The sequence below is a fragment of the Eublepharis macularius genome, chromosome 15 (genome assembly GCF_028583425.1).
Source record: "Eublepharis macularius isolate TG4126 chromosome 15, MPM_Emac_v1.0, whole genome shotgun sequence".
NCBI classification, from domain to species: Eukaryota; Metazoa; Chordata; class Lepidosauria; order Squamata; family Eublepharidae; genus Eublepharis; species Eublepharis macularius.
This window is the reverse complement of record NC_072804.1, coordinates 37,251,936-37,275,264: the sequence shown is the minus strand read 5'-3', so window position 1 is coordinate 37,275,264 and position 23,329 is coordinate 37,251,936. Positions and strand designations below refer to the sequence as shown.

The following is a 23,329-nucleotide window of genomic DNA, read 5'->3' as shown; positions in this document are numbered from 1 at the left end:
CTTGTTAAAGTGGATATCAGTAGAAGATGTGCTTTTAAGGTCATATCAAGCCTAAGGTCTGCTTCCATGTATTAAACTTCCAATCCTTTTAGAAAGCTGGCGGTTACAGGCCATCTTATGGCTGTTAACTCTACAATCAGTAAAACAACATTTTCTTTTGTGTTAAAATCATTGCCCACCAGCTGAAGCAGCCAAGCTACGCTTCATTCGTGATGGTATGAATTTTTATCACAATTTCCCTAGTTTTTTTTTACATAAGAAAGTGAAGCAAGTACTTGTTTAGGAGCAATAAAGAAGAACAATTTTGTTTGATAGCCGTTTGGAATCAGAAATAGTAGGTGACCCCTGCAGCTTGGTGAATCTGAAGTGGCAACTTTGGACACTGGGCATGCAGCCAGCAGCCATGGTGTTTTAAAGTGAGAACAGTTGTTAATCCATGTCTTGGAATCTGAAGACAAACACACATTTTAAAATTCTTTTGGCCAGCTGTCTCCATGCCCTGTGTTAAATATTGGCATCTAAATTTCCAGTCTAGAAGACCAGTTCTTCTCCCTGCATGTTCAGCAGCAGCCATTCTGATGAATGGTTTTGTCATGTCCATCTGGCCCCGACTTCTGATTTATTACAGGGTGTTTCTAAACACTCCTACACTATTTGCATCCACAATATCTGCCAGGCCTTCTGCAAGGTACCAGGTTGAACTCCATAGATCTGTTCTGCTGAACAGTGGTGATTTCCTCTGGTCCAAGGAACCTTCTATTGCTACAAGCCACCTTTTGCATCAGTGGAAGAAGTGTGCATGGGCTTGTGCAAAATGCTGCTGTTAAAAGAACAGATTCATGGAATCCAGTCTCTTGGGCTTCTTCATAAGGACGTACACAAACGTAGACAAAAATAAGGCCAGACTTTCTCATATCACTTCAACCACACTGTGGTTGAGGAAGAGCAGTAACTTGAGAGCAATGGGAGGAGGAGGAGAGAGAGCTACTTGAAGGGAAATGGCTAGGAATTTACCACTGGAGATACCATGTTAACATTTCAGGTGATGTCAACCCAATGCTCTTACCTGAGGATGATTAGCGATACCAGTGGTGGTATAGGGAAGGGCTGAAGGCAGAACTGGGTGTCAACATACAAATCAATGTCCTCCTGAACTCCCTTTTGCTTGCTCCCTGCCCCATTTGGGTGCCTGTCTAGGTTCTCCAGGATGCAGATGAGGTCTCTCTTCATCTAATACAGCACAGAGAGAGAGGGAGGGGGCTGCAATTGGGGGACACTTGGGAAGAGGGAGAAGCAACTCTCAGGTTTGTATTCACACGGCTGGAGAAGGACCAGGCTGGATGGAACTCTCCAGTGAGGGTTCCCCAGTCTTAGAGGCCAGGAGTACAGAGAAGACAGGGCCAGGTATTGTGATGCAAGCGCTGCCGTTCCGGGTCACAATGCTGCCTCATTGCTGCCTCCCTCCAGGCTCTGTCTGAGCCTGCCCTTTGTGATAGGCCCTTTCAAGCTGCCCAGTTGACTCTAGGGAGGACTCCGACGCCTTTGATAGGTACAGCTAGGGAGAGCAAGCGTCTGGAAGATGAGCTGAGCATGTTGCATCTCGTAGGAGGGTTTGGCTTGATCCAGGCTGCTTGTCCCTATGCCTTGAACTTCTTTGGAATGCCTGGGCCCTGTTCTCAAATGGGCACGTGCCTCTGAGGTGGACACCACACCTGCGTAGGGGGGGATGTTGCCATTTTGAGATTCCCTCCGGCTTCTCTGTGCTAGGTGTTCTGAAGCTTTTCCTAATGCTTCTCTTCATACCAGAAAAAGCTTCTCCTGCTGGCGAAGTGAAGCTGTTAAAGTAATGTTCCGAACCTCCAGGTGGGACCTGGAGATTTCTCTGAGTGACAACTTCTGTCCAGACAACAGAGATCAGTTCTCCTGGAGAAAACGGCTACTTTGACGGGTGAACTTGATGGTGTTGTGCCCTGCTGAAGTCCCTCCCCAGGCAGCACCCCCAAATCTACAGGAATTTCTCAACCAAGAACTGGCAAGCCTATGTTGAAGAAACATATCTAGTAAAATAAGGAAAAGGTGATAGTGTTACTGGGGTGAGAAGGGAAAGGGCAAGGTTGGGGCAAGAAAGGCTCTTTGTAAATGTAGGCGTCTGTCATTTCAGTGGAGATGGGGTGAGAGAGAGGTTGGACAGGGTGTCCACTGACTTTTAGCCATCTACAATCAGGAATATAGACATGCTCAGGGCTTTTTTTCAGCGGGAATGCGGTGGAACGGAGTTCCAGAATCTCTTGAAAATGGTCACATGACCAGTGGCCTTGCCCCCTGATCTCCAGACAGAGGGGAGGTGTTATGTATTGGGCTAGCTTTGAGTAAAACAGGGCTTCTCGGGTATCCAATCCGAATGAAAATTAGGGTTAGCAGCAGCCAATCGTTCCTCTGGGTTATGAGCCAACTGCTGCCTTGTAAACATGTTACCTTTTGTTCAGTGCATGCAAATGAAGGATCGTAGTGCCTGTGTTCTTATTGGGGGGTTACTGAAAGGGGGTGTAATTTGAGATGTATATATATGCCTCCTCCAGGAGCCACAACCGAGTTCTCTTGCAATAAAGTTACTCTCATGAGCGGAAACCACTGCCTGGCTGAAATCCCTTGAGCACAAGGCTCAATATCTAATACTGGCAACGAAGGTGGGATGTAAGGCAGGTATGCAGCCCCGCAGCCAGAGTGATAAGAGCAAAATCACTTCATGTGGGTAAGCAGCCCCACGCCACAGAGCTGCAGTACGCACCGGCAAGGAATTGTCATCTCAGCTGGGTCAGCACTCACTCCTTCCTCCGCCCAGAGCACATACACTATGGCTGCTGCGGGCCGCTTCAAGCCATTCGGCTCAGCCTCTGAGGACTGGGAGACCTACATCACAAGGTTTGAGGTCTACCTCGAAGCAAACAAGCTAGAGGAGACGGAGTTGCAAAGAGTTACATTCTTCAGTGTCTGTGGACGGTCCACGTTTGATATCACCCGGGCGCTGGTGGCTCCCGCACAGCTCCAGACAACGGTGTTCAGCATGATAAAAAACAAGCTCCGAGGCCACTTCTCACCACAACTGTCTAAAATCGCCAGCTGGCATGCCTTCTACAAGACAGACCAAGCCCAAGGCGAGTCAGTGAACAACTTTGTCACAGCCCTCCGACAGGCGGCACGACAATGTAACTTCACAGACCTCGAGACAGCGCTCTGGGACCGACTGGTATGTGGCCTGTGAGACAAGAAGCTGCAGCAGCAGCAACTGTTCGTGAAGAAGAAACTCACGTTTAAAGAGGCTCTCAAGGAGGCGGTAGCAGCAGAAGCAGCAGAGCAGTCCACCAAGGACGTGCGACAATCACGAAGCCCGATCCTGCCCCAAAAGGCAGAACAAGTACACCACGAGAGCCTCGAGAGTGACATCAAGGAGGATGAGGAGGTCCACCAAACACAAGCCAACTGGTCCAGACGCTCTGAGCAGCAACCATATAGGGGTCCCCCATGTGCCAGTTGTGGGGGAAACCACGAGAGAAGGTATTGCACGTTCTGCAATGCAGAATGCCAGGCATGCAAGAAAAAGGGCCACATTGCTCAAGCCTGCTGAACACCCAAGAAGGGAAGCTCTCCACCACCGTCTGCACACCTCCTGTCACGTTCCTGGCGGCCAGCAGAGAAAGGCTCACACCAGAGCCATGTGACCTCATCCTGACAGACTTCCAGGGATGGCGAGTTCCAGTGGTCGGGGTCAGCCGAGTCGTGGTCAGCTATAAACAGTTTCATGGGCCCCTCTGCTTGGTCATAGTCCAGGGGCGCCTTACGAGTTTACTGGGACTCGATTGGTTTGAGGCGTTAGGCATCCAAGTCACCGAGGTCCAACAAGTCAACCAACCAGACATAGGCGCAGTTTGCGAGGAGTTTCCCACCATGTTCGATGGCTTATTAGGCTGCTATAAGGGGCCCCCCATCTCCTTTGACCTCAATCCAACAGTATTGCCAATCTGCCTTATAGCAAGCCGGGTCCCCTTCGCTCTCAAACCACGCATAGTTGAGGAGTTAGAACACCTGATCGCCCAAGGAGTCCTCGAGCCCGTGTTGCATGCTCACTGGGAGACACCGATCATCATGCCCATCAAGGCCAACGGGGATGTGCGAATTTGTGCAGACTACAAGTGCACAATCAACAAGGTGCTGCAGCAACATGCATATCCAGTGCCAGTCGTCAGCCACCTCCTGGCATCCTTAGCAGGAGGACAGACATTTGCAAAAATTGACTTAGCGCAAACATGCCAGCCGCTCCCCGTAGATGAAGCTACCGTGGAAGCTCAAACTATTGTGACACACCACGGTGTTCAAGGTCAAGAGGCTCCTGTTTGGGGTTAGTGTAGCCCCAGGCATTTTCCAGGGGCTCATGGAGGGGTTGCTGCGGGGAATTCTGGGCATCATTCCATATTTTGATGATGTTCTGATCACGGGATCTTCCCCAGCCAAGCTCGCCAGCTGCCTCCGCGAAGTGCTGCAACGCTTCCAGGATGCCCCGCTCAAAGTGAAGGAGAAGTGCTAGTTTGGCGTTCCATGAGTGGAGTTCCTCAGTTTCCTCATCGATGCCGATGGCATCCATCCGACAGACAGCAAGGTGTGAGCAATTTCCAACGCACCGCTGCCTTGCTCCAAGAAGGAGTTACAGGTGTTCTTAGGGCTCCTGAACTTTTACCATGCATTCATACCGCACCAGGCGTCACTTGCGGAGCCCTTACAGTGACTCCTGGAGAAGAACGCCAAATCGACTTGGGACTGCAAGCATGCCCATGTGTTCACAGCAGTCAAAGAACTACTGTCATCCAACGCCGTGTTAACGCACTTCGATGAACGCAAGCCGCTCATCCTCACCAGCCTTCACCATACGGATTCGGCGCAGTACTAAGCCGCCGGATGCCAGACGGGCGGGAGGCTCCTATTGCCTACTTTTCACAATCCCTGTTGCGGGCCAAGAGGACCTATGTGCAGATCAACAAAGAGGCCCTTGCACTGGTCACGGGAGTTAAGAAATTCTATGACTATGTCTACGCATGCCCGTTCAAGATCGTGACCGACCACAAACCCCTCCTTGGCCTCTTTGTGATGGATCGGCAAACACTGCAGGTAATGTTGCCCCGGCTGCTGTGCTGGTCAGTATTCCTGTCGGCCTATGACTACCAGATGTCCTACAAGCATGGGAAGGCTATTGGGCATGCCGACACTCTCAACTGCCTGCCATTGCCAGAACCCACCGCTGACCCCTCCCTTGCACATGGGGTCATGCAGATAGAAGACCTGCCTCGGCCACCCCTCCTAGCATTGGACATTGCGGCACTCTCCGCCAAGGACGGAGAGCATCATTTCCCTGGTCCTCAACTGGGTGTGGAAAGGATGGCCGGCCGGCCGGCAGAGCAGAACCAGAGTTCCAGCCATACAGCTACTGCCAACATGAACTGTCGGTGCACAAAGGGTGCCTACTTTGGGGAAGCAGAGTCGTCGTTCCCCCCAAGCTGCGCCAGTGGGTACTTGAGGCACTGCATGTTGGACACCCAGGAATTGTGAAGATGAAGGCCCTGGCCCACAGCTATGTGTGGTGGCCAGGGATGGACGCTGAAGTGGAAAGATGGGTCTGGACATGCCAGCCTTGCCAGGAAGCCCACCCCAACATGCCGCAGGCGCCGGCACAAGCCTGGGAGACAATGCATACAGCATGGTCGTGACTCTACATAGACTTTGCCAGGCCCTTCCAAGGACACACCTTCTGGGTTGTCTTGGACTCATACTCCAAGTGGCTGGAAGTAATCCCTGTGTCGGCCATGACATCGGAGACTGTCATTCGCGCTCTGCAGTGTTTAATTGCCACTCATGGATTACCGGACACTATCGTGTCAGACAACGCCACCCAGTTCACTTTGCGGGAGTTCCAGACGTTCCTGGACAACAATGCCATCTGGCATGGCACATCGGCGCCCTTCCATCCCTCCACTAACGGGCAAGCAGAACACATGGTGAGATCCGCGAAGGACTCGCTGCGCAAGCTCAGGTGCGGGGACTTCAGCCAGCGGCTGACAGAACTCCTTCTGTGGCAGCACATCCCTCCGCACTCCACAACAGGCAGGAGTCCCACAGAGCTGCTAATGGGGTGAAGGCTGATCACCCTCTTGGATTGGCTTCATCTGGACTTTGCACCAGACACGAAGCGGGAGACAGGAGCGTCAGACCTGCCCAGGGTGTTCCAGCCGGGTGACCATGTCTATGCCAGGAATTTCGGGAATGGGCCAGTCTGGTTCCCCGCAACTGTCACCAGGACCACAGAGCCAGTTTCCTACGAGGTGGCCGACTCCACTGGCAAGACTTACCGCCAGCACATTGACCAACTACGGCAACGATGGCCGCCACGGGAGCAGGAACACGACAGGGACTTTCCCCCTCGCTCCATGGAGTCGAGATCTGAACCAGCCACGGTGGCAGAGAACCACAGGGACTGGCCACTGGAGGACTGCAGAAGCCTGCCAGCAGTGTCAAATACCACGGATGCAGCTGAGGCAGACCCTTCCACCCCTGCATCAGAGCCAACAACGGACATTGGGGGTCCAGTCGCGGGAACCCCAAGCACAGAAGGTTTGCACAGATCCCAGAGGGCTCGCCAGCTGCCGGCTTACCTGGGGGACTATGTGTGCAGCTGGGTGTCCCAATCTTAGGGGGGGAGGGGTGTTATATATTGGGCTAGCTTCGAATAAAACAGGGCTCCTCGGGTATCCAGTCCTATTGAGAATTAGTGTTAGCAGCAGCCAATTGTTACTCTGGGTTATGAGCCAATTGCTGCCTTGTAAACACGTTGCCTTTTGTTCAGTGCATGCAAATGAAGGATCGTAGTGCCTGTGTTCTTATTGGGGGGTTACTGAAAGAGGGTGTAGTTTGAGGTGTATATATATGGCTCCTCCAAGAGCCACAACAGAGTTCTCTTACAATAAAGTTATTCTCATGAGCTGAAACCACTGCCTGGCTGAAATCACTTGAGCACAAGGCTCAATATCTAATAGTTTAGTTTGCCCTCCGCGCCACTTCAGTGGTGGAGAGGGCAATCTAAACTCCCCTCAGTCTGGAGATCAGGGGGTGGGGCCACCAGCCATTTGACCATTTTTGCTAAGGGCGATTTAAACTTTTAAAAACTCCCACCTTGTTCCAGCTGACCCAAAGTGACATCATTGTGCGGTCCTGAGTTCCACCACCTCTTTTCCCAGGAAAAAAAGCCCTGGACATGCTGTAGATGCGGTTGCGCTTCATCTACTTCCCTAATGTTGCCAATTCTGGGTTGAGAAATTCAGGGAGATTTGAAGGATGAAGACTGGAGAGGGCAGAGTTTGAAGAGGGGAGAGATGTAAGCAAGGTATAACAGCATAAAGTCCACCCTCCAAAGCAGCCATTTTCTCCAGGAGAACTGATGTCTGTAGCCTGAAGATCAGTTGCAAAGCCAGGAGATCTCCAGGGAGAGCGTTTCTGCATTTCCTGCCCTGCCCACCTTATTGTACAGCCTATCCCTGCCAGCTTTGTGCACTCTGCTAGGTATTCTTTAATTAGGGCACGACCTAAGTCTGATGTGGAACTCAACAAGGGGGAGTCCAACTCATCGTTCTCCTCTTTATCAGACAGGTCTGGGGCTCGGACATGAGCTCCCAAGAGACCCCACAAACTCGGAGATTTCCCATAGAGGCAGGAGATTCTCCCAGCCTGGCGACTGCCTCTGATACCCAGGAGCCAGTTGCCCCTGAGCGCACTGCAACAAGGTAAGGACCATGCTTGGAGCAAGCAGAACGCCTGCTCTTCTATTCTGGGCACAAAATGGATGCCGTCACGGGAGCAGTCAACAATCTTTTACCCTTAAAGGGCCGAACTGCATCAATGTCAGAGCCAGAAATATACATAAGAGCCAGTATAAGAATGCCCATGAGCATAACTTGAAAACACACAGCCTAACTTTACTGAAAACTGGCAGACCGATGAATAATCCACAATGTCCCATAGCAATCTTTCCCTGCCATTCCCTTCATGAATCCCACCTACTCCTTCCATAGATCTTAACATCTCATTTTCTTTTTAATAAATGCTTTATATGGCTCTATACTGAGCTCATTTTAGCTTTACAGCCACAAGCTCCACGGGCTAACATGCAGCTCCTTACGTTGAGTTAGCGAACATGAAAATGGTGGCCAGAAAGAGTAGCATTCATCTCCAGACCTGTTGCCCCTATCTCTTCCCCACATCCATGGAGAAACGGCAGCAATTTACTGCTGAATCTTCCAGTGGTAATTCAGGACCAAATTATTTCTGGTCAAACACAAGCCCTACAGTCTGAGAGCAAAGCCAGCAAGAAATGCTTAGCCTGAATGAAGCTGGAACTTGGAGAGTGGAGGAGTGAATGATGCTATGCAAGAACTAGTTAACTCACTGGGTGCTAAGATGGCTAAGGAAATTATTGTTAGGAAGGAGATTTTGAATTCACATCTCTTCCCCAAATAATGTTTATAATATGCTTTGAAAGATAACAGACTTATAATAAATAGTTCTAGCTTTTAAATTTACATTTCTAGAATCTGCGTGTCTTTTAAAAAACATCTTTCACCACTGCACTTTGCCAGTTTAGAGCAGGGGGCTCCCACACTTGGGCTGGGGTGCTATAAGTCCTCTAGGCAGCCCTTGAGATGCTGAGAAAGTCCTACTAGATGTACTGTCTTTACAATGGATCTGCCTTGAGAACCTTTAGGACATTTTAATTGGAAGTTCCAGATATTCCGGTCACCCTCTTTTCCATCAGAATATAAAAAGAGCCCTATTGGAACTTACCAATGGTCCATCTAGACCAGTATCCTGTTTCACACAGTGGCCAACCAGTTGCCATGGGTGGGGGGGGGGGGGCGCAAACAGGGCATAGAGGCCAAGGCTGTCTGCTGATGTTGCCTCCTAACTCTGGGATTCAGAGAATCACTACTTCTGCCTATGGAGTGATCATGGCTAGTGTAGCTAGCAAAAGACCCTCTCCTCCAAGGAATCTGTCTAATCCCCTTCTCTGCCCTTGTGGCTTCCTCTGATAGGGAATCTCGCAATTTAATTACTTGTTGAGCAAAGAACAGAAGAAGGAGGCCGCACCAATACAGAGTCCAAGAAAAGAACACTTGTGGAGCTGACATATACTGAATCAGACTGTTGGTCCATCACGATCAGCACTGTCTACTTAGGCTGGCAGCAGCTCTCCAGGGGCTCAGTCAGAGGTCTTTCACATCACCGACTGCCCGGTCCTTTTAACTGGAGATGCTGGCAACTGAACCTGGGACCTTCTGCATGCCAAGCAGAGGCTACCACTGTGCCATGCCCCCTGCCCAAACCAAGGAGAAAACCAAAGGTGCATCCCTACATGTTTCATGTAGTACTTTGTTGGGGGATGTGTAAGGCAGCCATCTCTACATGTTCCCACTGTGATAAGGATCTACAGTCATATATGAAATATTTTCCCACTGCACCTTTGGTTTTCTTCTCTTCCTGCACTCAGTGAGTAGGGAACTAATTTCAGGCACAGTACCCTGGGAAGCCATTCCCTTGAATAAATAGGAGTTGCACAAGGTTTGTGCCTGAGGTCAACTTGGTGGCTTGCATGGACTAGCTGCCTCTGTATGTTGAACTTGTGTCTGTAATGATAAAGTTCAGAAATTCACCTCTGCAAGAAAGGGAACATGAATTCCTTCCCATAGTATGTGTGGATTGGCCCAATCAAGGTGCCAAAGAAACACGGGGATAACTTTTTTCTCTGTCCCCTCTCTCTTTTTGGGCAGGCAGCTGCGAAGATGTCCAGGGTGCCACTGCCTGACCCTGCCCAACGTTCCCATTGACGTCTACATTGCCATGGGTGGGAGCCACAGGCCACGAACCACCTGAAGTCTCCCCCAGGTCGGGCTCAAGTGCTGAGGCCACAGCGGCTGTCCCAGGAAACACACTGACAGCTGAACAACAGCAAACCAAGCCACACAGAACAGTGACGCACATTTTAATAAAAGGACACCTTAAAATGTTTCTGTGGGGGGGTCCTTCCTGGAGTTCTGCTTCGTGTCTGTCTGCTGCGGCCCCTCCTTGCTCTGCAGGCAGTGGAAATAAGCAGGAGGCCAGAGCAACACATGAAGGGGAGGGAGCCTCAGAATACGAACCCAGGCCTCAGCCCTGGGACATGTAAGTAATAGGGGTGTATGACTGTCCATGTGCGAAGTGCATTTCCCTTGTTGCTGCTCATCCCCTGAAAAGTCAGGATTTGAAGGGAATGCGTGGTTTCTATGTAAGTAACTCACCCTTTAAGACATTAACACAGCCTGAGCCTTCTGGAGGGTGTTTTATTTGAGCTTTACAGAGTGTGATACACTTTCAGGTGCATACATAATCTGAATAAACTCTGGGCAAAATGGTACATGATTTATTCATTTATTTACTTATTGTATTTATACCCCACCTTTCTCCCCAAAAGGAACCCAAGGTGGCTTCCATTGTTCTCTTCTCCTCCACTGTATCCCCGCAATAACCCTGTGAGGTAGGCTAGGCTGAGTATATGTGAACAGCCCAAGGTCACTTAGGAAACTTCAGGGCAGAGTGGGGATTCGAACGTGGTTCTCCCAGATCCCAGTCTAACACTCTAACCACTACACCACACTGAGTCTCAAGTGATCATCGTTAAGGGGGTCTCAGGACTCTCTTTGGTGGTCCATTGGCCACTTGTGTTCCCTTGGGTGTTTCAGAGGGTACAGCCCTCTTCTCTGTGCTCCTAGAACGATGCAGAAGGTCAGTTTACAAAATTTATTCTCTGCCATTCTGCCTTCAATAGGGCCACCAAGGTGGCTCTCCTTTATAATTTAGCAGTGGCCATGCCGCTTTGCCATCTGGGAGGGGAAGAGAGGTACTTTTTAAGGGGGGAATCACATGCTATTATCATGTTCATATTGCAGCTGAAGGAATCAGTCAGTGACCATTAACTTTGAACTTAAAGTCAATGGATACATGACGAAGGTGGGATTTAATTCAGGAACTGTACAGCCACCCTTAGCAGTGTTATACCTTTCTAAGTCCATTGACAGACAGCATGATAGATGGGTTAGATTGCCAAATTAGGATCTTGAGAGCCAGGTTCAGGTCCCCACTCTGCCATGGAAGTTTGCTGGGTGACTTTGAGTCAGTCACATATACTTAGCCTAAACTACCTCACAGGGTTGTTGGGAGGATAAAATGGAGGTGGGACAGCATTATGTGCCACTTTGGGTCCCCACTGGAAAGAGAGGAAAATAGGATATAAATATCTAGATAAAGTCAGACTATTTAGTGGATTTAGAAGGGAGTAATCTTGTTTAGGAAGGTAAAGGGCCCTGGAATCCAATATAACAGCATACAATTGAGGCTCAATTTGCATGCTACCATGCACATCCTTTGCATTGGAGTCCAGGGCCCTTTACCTTCCTAAACAAGATTACACCCTTCTAAATATATATACAGAGAGAGTAATCTTCCTTGAGTCTCAGTGATAAAGGCTGGCTATAGAGAAAGTAAATAAAATAAATTTTAAAAAATAAATGACTGGGTGTTCCTAAGCTATCTATGGATTGAATGATTTCTTGGGATTTTTATATATAATACTGCTGATTCCAACATGCTTCTGAGCTCCAATTTTAATCTCCCTTTGATGCCTACATATGTCACAGCAGGCACAGATCTAAAAACACATGACGAATGAATGAATCAAATTAATGAATCAAAGGGCTAAAGAGTGCATTAAATCAGGTCCTAGATCCTTAGCATGAAGGACTAATTTGAGGGATTTTCCAGGAAAGAGAAGGAGTTAAACATTTTGTTAAACATTTAAGCAAAGTTTTATCTTGGTCCCTGTTTTGTCAGTCATTTATTTACAAGTAACAAAAAGAAGGCATTAAGTCTGCTGTGTATTTGTATAGATACATATATGTAAATTTACACATATACCTATCTCCTAATATCAGTGTTATTCACTCTTTGGCAGTGACCATCAACCAAAAGCCCTAAGACTACTATAGGTCCTATTGTGCACCCCATATATAACTATAACTTGTAAAATGTTCAGAGTATCTCTGAGTATGTAGAGTTGTCTCTTCCCACCATTTCTGAATCTTAAAATGGCCCTTCTATACCTGGAGTCAGAATAAGTCACACTTATGACTACAAAACTGCTTGCAAGCTTTTGAGTTTTCCAGAACTTTTTAATTAGGTTGGGTGTTTAAATAAAGGCTTCCCTGTGTTAAAAGTTCACTTCAAGTTGAACTCTACTATTGCAGGGGAAGGGAAGGGTTGAGAGCCTCTCTCTATGCCTACAGTGGAATTCTAAGCAGAGTTACTCCAGTCTAGGGCTTAGACTGGAGTAACTCTGCTTAGGATCGCACTGTAAGTTTTCTACTGGGGGAGAGTTTTGGTTAATGGGTTGAACAGCATCCAGCTGATGCATTCTTTGTTCTACCTTCAGCTGCATCTGCCGAACCCCTAGGTCAACACAACTTTGATATAAACATTAATAAGTTCTGCTATCTTTTAAGACATAAAACTTAAAAATGAATGGTGAAATTTAACTCAATTTCTGAGGAGCTCCTCCTGCCTTTGCTTTCCTTCTTCATCACCTGCAGTGGGGCCAGACGGTTTGAGAAGCTGCAATCAAGTAAGGAAAACAACAATAATTAAGGAAGATGTTTTCAAAAAGAGAAGGGTTATGATGGTCTGACATATGTTGAGAATAATCTATTGAAGTTTCTAAGAAGTAGATCCTTTTGAGTTCCTCACTTTTGAGTGAGGAAATCCAAGTTTCAGTTTGTTTAATCCAGAATGACAGAAAATTCATTTGTGAGTTTATTTCATTTGTGAGTTTATTCCCTTTGCATTGCATATTCTTTTAAAAAATTTCTTCGGTGGGGAGTGGGGGATAGAACAGTGACTCAGATCTGCAACATTATGTCCAGGAAGATTAACATATTCTCTTACTGGTTTCTGAGTGTTGTGATGTTTTTATATCAGATTTGTGTTCATTGATTCTGTGTTTATCCAACGCAGATAGTGAAAAGGCACTGTTGGCATATGATAGCATGTGATGGCATATATTAAATTGGATGATGTGCAAATGGATGAGCCCAAGATGGTGTAATGGACATAAGTACTATTATCAGAGTGCGTGTAGGGGCAAAGTCTGTTGCAGTGCTTGGATCCCAGCTTTGTGTGTCTGTGGGGTGGGCCTAGGCATGCCATTCCCTCCCCTGGGGTGGGGGATCCCCTGCTCCCACTCTTCCCCCCTGTGCCCACTTACTTGGCCAGTGGGAGGCATGCTCCCCAGGCACCCCCCCCCCCCCGGGTGGTGTGGCATGCCCCAGGTGACATGGCACTCCTGCCTCCACAGTAGTCCAATTCGGTCTGAAACGCGCCCTTCAGCAGGCCTGTTTCAGTCCAAATCGTGTTCCACAGCAGGCCAATCCAGCCCACAGGGGCACTCCTAGCCGCCCTTTGACCCCGTGCAATGACATCACTTCCCGGAAGTTACATCATCGTGCAAGCCGAGAGCACACATGCACAAAACCAGGACCCGGGGGCACAGCGAGGTAGGTGCAAGGCTCTCAATCTCCTGCCAGGGGAGTCAAGGGACCTGGCAACCCTAGGTGGACCATTGTTTGGAAAAAGATGTTTCAAATGGGGGGCTGTCTGTGAGGAATTGCTTGCCGCTCAAAGCAGCACCTTATATTAAAACCTCACTGACTGCCAGACATACCTCCAGCTACCATATAGACTTCCCAACATCCATACGGTAGCTGGAGATCTCCCAGAATTATAATTGCTTTCCAGATGACAGAGATCAGTTGTCTTGGAGAAAATGGCTGCTTTAGATGGTGGGCACTATGGCTTTACACTCAACTGAGGTCCTTCCCCTCCTCAAACCCCACCCTCCAGGAATTTCTCAGTTTGTAGCTGGCAACCCTACCTGGACATAGGAAAATATCCATAGTCTGCAGTCAAGCACTGTGTCACAGTTGCAGTTGCTGTTATCCTTCAGTCAGAGACTCTCACCTGGAGGATTTACAAAAAGCATGGTTAGGATTACAGTGCCCTCCTGGTATAGTAAAGGAGCACGTAAAGAAGACCAGCATGGCAACCCGAATAGGCCTACTACAGGACAACCCTGTGGAATGCAACAACAGAACACCATTGTCACCTAAAGCTTACAACTTAATACACTCCTGTGCTGCCAGTCCCCTGGTGCGGACAGGGGATCCCCTGCTCCCAGCCTCTGCCACCTACCACTCATCTGGCCGGCGGAGGGGTAAAGGCCCCAGACAACAGGCCTGGGAAGCAAGAAACCTCTTGGGTCAACATATAGTGGGTGCACTCCTGCTGAGTATCATGATGTCACATCTGGAAGTGATGTCATTGCACCTGCCAGGAGCAAAAGTGAGAATGCCCACAAAAGTGCTAGGTCCCGTCCCCCCCCGCCACTGGGAGGTTAAAGAGACCTGGTGTATACCCTACCTTTCCATGTAGTTCAAAGTGGTTTACTATAATAGTTTAAAAAAACATTTCCAATTAAAACCAAAATAAAATAGAGATCTGCATTCTCTCCCTCCCCTCTTAAAAATGCCTGCCATTTATACCCCTTCAAAAGCCCTGGCAGACAAGCAAGACTTGCAGGGACTTCTGAAGATGTCCAAGGGGTGGGCCCCACCTCATCTCTTCAGGGAGCCCATTCTACAGAGCCAGAGCCATGATGGAGAAGGCTGGGCTCTGGTCAGTTCTAGACCAGCCATCCTAAGTGGTGGGATAGTTTAGTTGGTGACAGGGACATATAAGCATTGCTCTTTCATGGGCTTTGCACACTGGTTCACACTCCTATATAGATACCCAATGTGGTGTAGTATGTCAAGTCATGATTATTTATTTAAATTTATTTTTATTTATGCTATTTCTAGTCTACTGTACTCACTGAGAATCATAGTGTTGGTCAAGACAATTAATTGCCAGGACATTCAAGAAATAATACAATAAAATCAGGATTTGCAGACATTTGTGGGTGGGCAGACATTTCGGGAGAGGCAGCTTTGAATCTCCACCCTGCTGTGGAAGGCCACTGGATGGCATTGCCCCACCTTGTCTCTCTTTGCTCAACACACTTGGCAGGGTTGCTTTCATAAAATGGGGGAATAAAGTGGGGTGTGTCTATTTATCTATACACACCCACATACAGGGAGAGACAGTGAGGGTGTAACAGACATATTTATACAACACTGAGAGTCTAACCACGCGCCACTCTTCTAGGACTTCTTGCACTGCCTCCCCTTCCGGCCGCCCCGCCCACTCTCTGAATCTCGCCGGCGTCACTGCCAAGCCCCGCCTCCCTCCAACGCTTGCCCTCTTTAAGAAGGGGGCGTGGCTGACGCACAGCCGCGGGCGTCCCGGTTCGCCGAGGCGTTCTGTCCCCCTTCGGCTGCCGTCGGCTTCCTCTTGAACCCCCCCCCTCAGGCCGCTTGGCTCATTGGCCTGCATCTCTCTGCCCGCCATATTGTCGTCGCCGCCGGGACGGTCCGCGAGCGAGAGACTCGCAGGCATGGGTGAGTGGCGAGGTCTAGAGCCGCCCCTTCCCCGTCGTGTGAGACGTTTCGCCACCCCCTTCCCTTGCCTGAGGTGACTCTGGCGAGGCCCTCCCGGTGAGGCGCCGCTGGGTCTCTCCGTTACGAGGCTTGTCGAGGCTACCGGAGGGGGCTTCCTTCAGCTTCCGCCTCCCTGAGCTGTCCGCTTTGCGGCAGGCACGAAATGGGGCCGACGGGCTGGGCGCGTCTGTGGGGACGGAGCTTCTCCCCACCCCCGCCCCTCTGGCTGCCCCACCCATCCCCGTGAGCCTCGCTGGCCCTTGGGGGCTGGTGGGCTGCGAAATTCATTGGCCTCCCGTCGGCCCTGGCAACATTGCCTGCCTTTGTGTGGGGAGTTTGTTTGCTCTTCCTCCTCGACAAGCAGCGTAGAAGAGGGATGGGCTGCTCCCTTCTCCTTGCGCTGTCGCTTGGTGCCTGGGTCTGTGTGTTCTCACATGTCGTTCAGGATTCCGGGCAATTCTCCAGGCCCAGCCCCCTTTCATTCCCGGTTACTCGCCTCTTGGGAAACTCTCTGGAGTGAGGAAGAAGAGTTTTGACCGTATTAACGCCAGTGGCTTTTAAAAAAGTTAATAATAATAACTGCTTATATACCGCTCTTCTAGACAAATTAGTGCCCTACTGAGAGCGGTGAACAAAGTCATTGTATTCTAGCGTGTGTGCTATGTTAGTATTAATAATTAGCATTAATGATACTAGTATTAATAGTGTCATTATTAATTAATATTGCTGGATAACTCTAGGTTATTTTGTCCACGATGTGGGGTGTGTGAGGGGATGTTCCCATGGGGTAATGTAAACAGTGTTAGGAGTAGGTCATCGCCTTACCTATTATTCATATTATTATTAATTTATAGTCTGCCTTTCTCACTGAGATCCAAGACGGGTTACACAGTGTAAGTGTGCCGCTGTTTATTTTGACTTGCTGTCATTCTCCAGAGCCCTTGCTGTTTGGCTGGGATTGAAAGCAGGGGCTTTCTGGGTGTGAAGCACATGCTCTACTCCTTAATAGGCACTGCCTCAGCTCTCAAAGTCTCTTCTGAGTATTTTTGTTTGTTGCAGTTTTTTGCTCCTGCAGTGATAGTGAAATTGGGTGGCCCATGAGTACTGGTGCAGAAATGGTGGATTACATGGGGTTGTCCTCATTTGTGCTTTAGGAATAATTATGTTTAGTCTGAAAATAGCTTGTTTTACTACTCTGTAAAATGGCACTGCAAGCATGTACAAAAATTATTAGCCCACAAGTATGTTTACTAGCTCATCTTCTCATACACAAACTTTGTTAGATATTTGGGGTACACTGAGGGAGCTCCACCAGTGTTGCTGATTTTTAAGAGTCTTCCCTGCCTGGCCTTTTTGAGGCTGTTCTTACTTGCCATAGGTGACCAGGCAAGTGGCTTTTTATCATCTGTAACAGACTTGATGTAGGGAGGTGGTAACAACCATAATCTTTGGGTTCCCAAACCCATGTAATCCTTTTAAATTACTATTTGTGTAGAGTACAGTTCTGCCAGTGTGAAGGTGGGAAATGCTTCTGGGTCTGAGGCTGAAAGGATTTATCTGTTTGACTGTAGTTCTAATCATCTGAGTGAATGGGTAACTCTGCTTTAGTACATCCATCCTCATGTTACACACGTGTTTTATTTATATAGGAAACACGTGGCTAAGAAAAGAGTAAGTGCAAGTCAGTATTTGATGGTAACAGTTACTCCAATTACTGCTTATTAACCACCTGCAACCCCCCGCCCCGGGCAAAACTTTTTAGTTTTGTATAATTTCCTGGAGGATGTGGGCTTTATGTCTTACTCACTGGCAGTATCCCACCTGATTGCTGTGAACACCTTTGACTGAGCAGTGACTGATTTCTCTGATGCTTGTTTATTCTACGAACTTAGATGCATAATGAAGTCTTGTAGGACTTTTTCAAGAATATGCAGTGTGACGTGTTTGTGATCTTTTCTGAGACACCACCTGAACTTCTGTTTGCACACAGCAAGACTAATCTTGGAGTGTGAAAAGGAGGTTGCAGAGTCCCAGTCCATCTTCTTAATGTGGCCGATGGTTACCTTTGCCCATTTATTTAAAAGAAAGTTGGGTAAATCTACCCAGCATTCCAACTCTTTGATACTTTTGGTTTTCTGAAGAGAACTTTTTGTCTAAATAGTTGAAGGGTCCATGGGACCAAAGGGTGAAAGAGTTGCTATGTCTAGTATAAAATTCTTTAGTCATCTAGTAATACAATTGGTATGCTAGGAAGAGGCCCTTTTTTGCTGCAATGCTGGTTTACAAGCCTGTGAGTGAAAGTTCAGACGTTCTTGACCACTGCAGGGGGTGGGGGAATCTGAACTGGTGGGTGCATCAGAAGCAGAGGCAAAAACAAATTAAAGTTGCAGCTTTTTAAGCTCTTGAGGTTTTCATGGGTGGATTTTTGTTGTGTTGCATTTTTGTATGTGGGATCCTCTATTCTTACTTGAGGCACCCCACAGATTAACATTATTTGTAGTCCACCTTTCTCACTGAGATGTGTTAGCTCTCACTGGCAGGTGGGATAACACCTGAAACTATTTCTTCTACAAGAGTTGAGGAGAAAATAATATTCCTAGGTGCCAAACTCACATTTATAGAAGATTCATGGTCAGTAGTTGCTGCTAGATCCAGTATCCATCAGTATACTTTGTGGAATTAAATTTCTATTGGGAAATAGTTTGGGAATGAATGGGCTTGTAACTTGCAAAGATGATCTACAGTTTTTTTTATTTTTTTAAAAAAGTCATATTGGTGGCCTGCAGAATTCCAAACACAGTATTGTAATACCTTTTATTTAGAACAAACCAAAATAAAAAAGTGTGCAAGTTTTCAGACCCACCAGACCTCTTCATCAGCCTGGATGTCAAGAACAAACAAGGGGGACATAAAGGCTTTAGGCTTGAACATCATGCCTTGGAACAACTTTGTCCTCTTCCTTTGAGGAGGGCACTCAACCCCCAGTCTGATTTCTTAGGAACTCAAACGCTTGTGTCCATTGAGATATTTTGGCTGTTCTTGATATGATTATGCTACTGTGGAAAATACCAAATAAATGCATAATACTCTCAGCTTCTGTGCATTGTTGCAAGGAAGGGAGAGGACCTCGAATTCTCTACCTTGGTTGCCTTGAAAGTACCCAAGAGTTATCTTGGAATGGTGCAATTGTCCAACAAATTACAAGCCTGAAGTTTGTCTTGTACTTTTAGGTAAAGCCTTAAGCTATTGAATAGCTCTTAAGAAGGCAAATCTGTCCTTGGGTTTGCTATGCTGTACATCCGGGTACGACTGGCTGTATCATGGACATGAGGCTAGATTCTATGATGCAGCATCTAAACTGGACTCTGCTGTTGTCTGCTTGTCTATGTCTTGAAAAAGCACTTTGCTACCTGTGAGCATTGTGGAATCTTGTCTGCTTCAATATCTTTTGTGTGAAGTGTTTTATGTTTTATAAAACGCTTCACACAATCTTCTAATGATACTTGTAACAGCTGTGAAATTGCAGTCTTCTCACATCTTAAAAGATTAGCAAACTTTTGTAATGTCATAATTCCCAATAAATCAGTGATGCCACAAGACTTTGTTTTTTCTGCAATGGACCAACTTGGCAGCAGCTTTATAACTGATCACAATCCTGTAGGTTAGTTTTGTCCCCCATACTACTGGGAATACCAGCTCTGCAGTTGGGACTTGGGAGGGAGGTCTTGTTGGAATACACAGAGAAAGCTTGGTATGGTTCCTCTGTGACAGTTCTAACCATACCCAAGAAAAGTCTAGAGAGAGAGAGCCTTCTGTTCTCACCTGAAAGTCCTGATTGGTCTGCAATACCATAACATAGCTGCCTTGAGCCCAGAGGAAATGTGGAATATAAAATTTTTAAATAAATACATAAAATAAACGGGGTGGTAATGGTTCTTCACCTTGTGTTTCTGTTGGAGTAAGCTCTGCTTGCTTAACACTTGTCAGAACCCAAATTGCTGCATCTGGTTGGAATGAGGAAAACCAACCAAACTGCACTGGGACTGGGCTACCTCTAGTCTAATCATCTAGTCTAATCTACCTCTAGTCTGTCATTTCTCTTCCTATTATGCAGCAGTCAAAATATTAATGGAGTCTATCGAAGCCCCACCCACATTAGATGATATGGAAAGGTTGGAAAGTTTCCAGCTGTCTGGATACCTAGTTTATAAGAATTTGTAATGCGTTTGTCCTGGTGATGGATACCACCCACGATAACTTGTAGTGCAGTCACATGTGATGTGGTTGGGCCTTGTCTGTATCTTACTTGGGCTTCACTGCTGTGTCTTGCTTGTGTTGGGGGGTGCAGAGGACACAGAGTCAGGACTTTGGCATCTGACACCTGTTCTGATGTTGGGGGAGGGTCACTTTGACTCGCATATGAAAGGACCATTTATAGCAATAGCTGGACTTCCTAGATAGCAAAATGCTTTTCCTTTCTTCCCTTGTTTGCATGCTGGCTTGGTCAGCAAAGTGATGCATTCCATGGATGCTCTCGTGTTGTGAGCTTGTCTGGGTGACTGCTGCATCAGGCATGCCAAAAGAATTGCCTGAATAAAGGCTTTGCTAGCAGAGATCATATAGAGGACTAGTGATCCCTCGTGGGTTATTGGGATATCGGCTGTGTGTGCGTGCGTGCGCACACCCACATGGGTTTAGGAACACATGCTGTGGTACTTAAGACACATAAGGGGTGGGGCCCCAAACTAAGGAGAGCATAGGACACTTTAGTAGGTGTTGCCCACATGCTTTCAAGCCTCTTTTCCCCCCCATGTATAATGGCTGGAAACTTTCTTTATAAAAAGAAAGTTCCAGTTATGGAAACATGTTCTGAATTCCTGTGGAATTGTAGCACACGTGTACAGTCCTGCTCATTGACTGGCTATTTTATTTTATTAATTTGATTTATACCGCACCCTCCCTGTGAACAGGCTCAGGGCGGCTTACAACATAAAATATGTGTTAAAACATCATAAAAACGAATTTAACAAACCAAATCCAAATCCAGACGCCTCTAACAGTATGTGGCTACTATAAAACTACAATAAAGACCACGGGCACGGTTATAATACAAGGCCCAGGGTGGTCACAGTTGGGGTGTGGCTGTCAGGGAAAGGGGACAATTCTCTGGCTTTCAGCCAAAGGCCTAGTGGAACATCTGTTTTGCAGGCACTGTGGAATTGTAACAGGTCCCACAGGGCCTGGATTGCCAATGGGAGTGCATTCCACCAGGCCAGAGCCAGGGCAGAAAAGGCCCTGGCCCTGATTGAGGCCAGACAAATGTCCCTTACACTGGGGACCACCAAGAGCTGCTTATCCATGGAGCGCAAGGCCCTGTGGGGGACATAATGGGAAAGGTGGTCCCACAGGTCCCAGTCCATAAAGGGCTATAAACTCTAAAACCAGCACCTTGAACTGGTTCTATAACCCAACTGGGAGCCAGTGCCGCTGGCACAGCACAGGATGGTTATGCTCCCAAAATGGTGTCCCAGTAAGGATGTGTGCTGCTGTGTTCTGGACCAGTTGTAACTGCCGGGTCAAGCCCAAAGGCAGCCCAGCATAGAGCAAGTTATAGTAATCCAGTTTGGAGGTGACTGTTGCATGGATTACTGAAGCCAGGTCCTGGGACAAGAGAGAGGGCACCAGTTTGGAGCCAGTTTGATGTAGTGGTTAAGAGCACGGGACTCTAATTTGGAGAACCGGGCTTGATTCCCCACTCCTCCACTTGAAGCCAGCTGGGTGACCGTGGGTCATTCACAGCTTCTGGGAGCTCTCTCAGCCCCACCTCACGTCACAGGGTGATTGTTGTGGGGATAATATACTTTGTGAACTACTCTGTGGGTGTTACGTCGTCCTGAAGGGCGGTATATAAATCAAATGTTATTATTTATTATATTATAATTGCCTGACCTGCCAGAGATGAAAAAATGCACATCTGGCAATGGCCGCAACCTGGGCCTCCATAGAAAGCATGTTGTCCAGGAACACACCCAGGCTCTTCACCATTAATGATGGCCTTAACTGCACTCTGTTGAGGGTTGGGAGCCAGATTCCCAAATCCATTATCCCATTACTCCGGGTACAGATCCTCCCATCTTCAGGGGATTCAACTTCAGGTGACTCTAACGTAACCATTCCGCCACAGCATCCAGACCCTTTGCCAAGGAACCCGGGGCAGCATATAAACTGGCCATCCATCAAAAGATAGAGCTGGGTGTTGCCTGCATACTGGTGACAGTGCAGCCCAAAGCTACAAACCACCTGGGCAAGGGGGCACATTTAGATGTTAAACAACATTGGGGAAAGAATCACCCCCTGAGGGATGCTGCACTGGAATGGCAGGTGAACATCTGTTCCCCTAATGTCACCCTTTGTCCCCAACTCTATGAGCTATTCTCGTCAGTGACCCACTTTATATATTGAAGTATGCTTACAACACAGATGTACTTGAAAAAGTAGTCTGACTTACTGGCAGATGCTCTGAGAGGGGCTTGGGGTGGCTTTAGGTCATTTTTCCTTCCAGTCTCCACCACCTGCAAATGCCCCTGCTAGTAATTTTGAGATTCAAGCCTTCCCTTGGGTCATCTGTTCTGGTCTTCTCTCCATTTTCTTAAAGTTGTTTGGGAAGTGCAGGCGGGAGTGAATGGAATGTAGTCTGGGAACTGACAAAGGTGGAACAGGTTTTGCTCTAGACTGCTACTTTCTTAGCCCTTAAGACAGCCTTTACTAGGTTCACCCTCCCACATGTCCTTAAGGGGGATTTTGTGTGATACAGTGAATTATTAGCCTGAACAGGCAGTTAGTTGCGCCAGCAACAAGTAGCAAAGATATCCTTAGATGCAGTGCTGGGTGTGGACGTTTGGTATTTCTGGACATTGGACAAAGATTCTTGGGAAAGTCTGGAGATATAAATACCATAAAATGTGTAATTTATAACTTAGCCTATAAAATTGTACTATTTGGTGTATTTATGAAACTTAAAATTAAATGCCTTAGTTTTCTACAAGTAGAATTATGATTATACCCAGTAATAGAGACAGCTGCAAATTGCTGCACTGTTTCCTTAGCAATGTATCTTTCATTTCTTTCTTACCTTTCAAATAGCAAAAAAAAAGTTGAATTGTGCATAGTAAAAAGACAATGTGTTTATCTGTACAAAAACCATCTCACATAATCTCAGTATGGCCAGCAGCGTCTTTGAATATGTTTAAGCTTCAAATGTTGAAAACACTGGACTTTTCAATAATGTACACATAGCATATCGGGTGGTCCTGATTGGGCAGAAACATGTCATAAAATTTTTGTAAATCGAATTGTGGGGAAAAAATTAGTTACATGTTTTGGGGGAAAGATTTGAAAGAAATTCCTTGGAGGGAAAAACCAGAAAAATTATGCTTCCCGTGCCAGACTTCATAATTCTAGGAAAAACCTTCTTAAGTTAAATGTAATTGTATTTGGTCATAGGTTCTCCTGTCTCAATATGCCCTCTCACATTATAATGATGTCATATGGGTTCTTGAAAGTAAGTTACTGACACAAAGGGTGATGCAGTTCAACTGCCTCATCCAACATTTGGATGT

The 23,329-nt window shown here is 47.3% G+C and overlaps 1 protein-coding gene across 1 annotated transcript in view; it reads left to right on the top strand.

Annotated features, from left to right (window-relative positions):
• Positions 1–15,548: 15,548 nt before the first annotated feature.
• The window catches only part of KPNA6 (karyopherin subunit alpha 6), a 33,047-nt gene continuing 25,266 nt past the window's right edge, over positions 15,549–23,329 (top strand). The window contains exon 1 of the mRNA XM_054999151.1: positions 15,549–15,671. Within this exon, the coding sequence (XP_054855126.1) occupies positions 15,668–15,671 (4 nt within the window). The 5' untranslated portion in view covers positions 15,549–15,667. The remainder of the gene's footprint in view (positions 15,672–23,329) is intronic.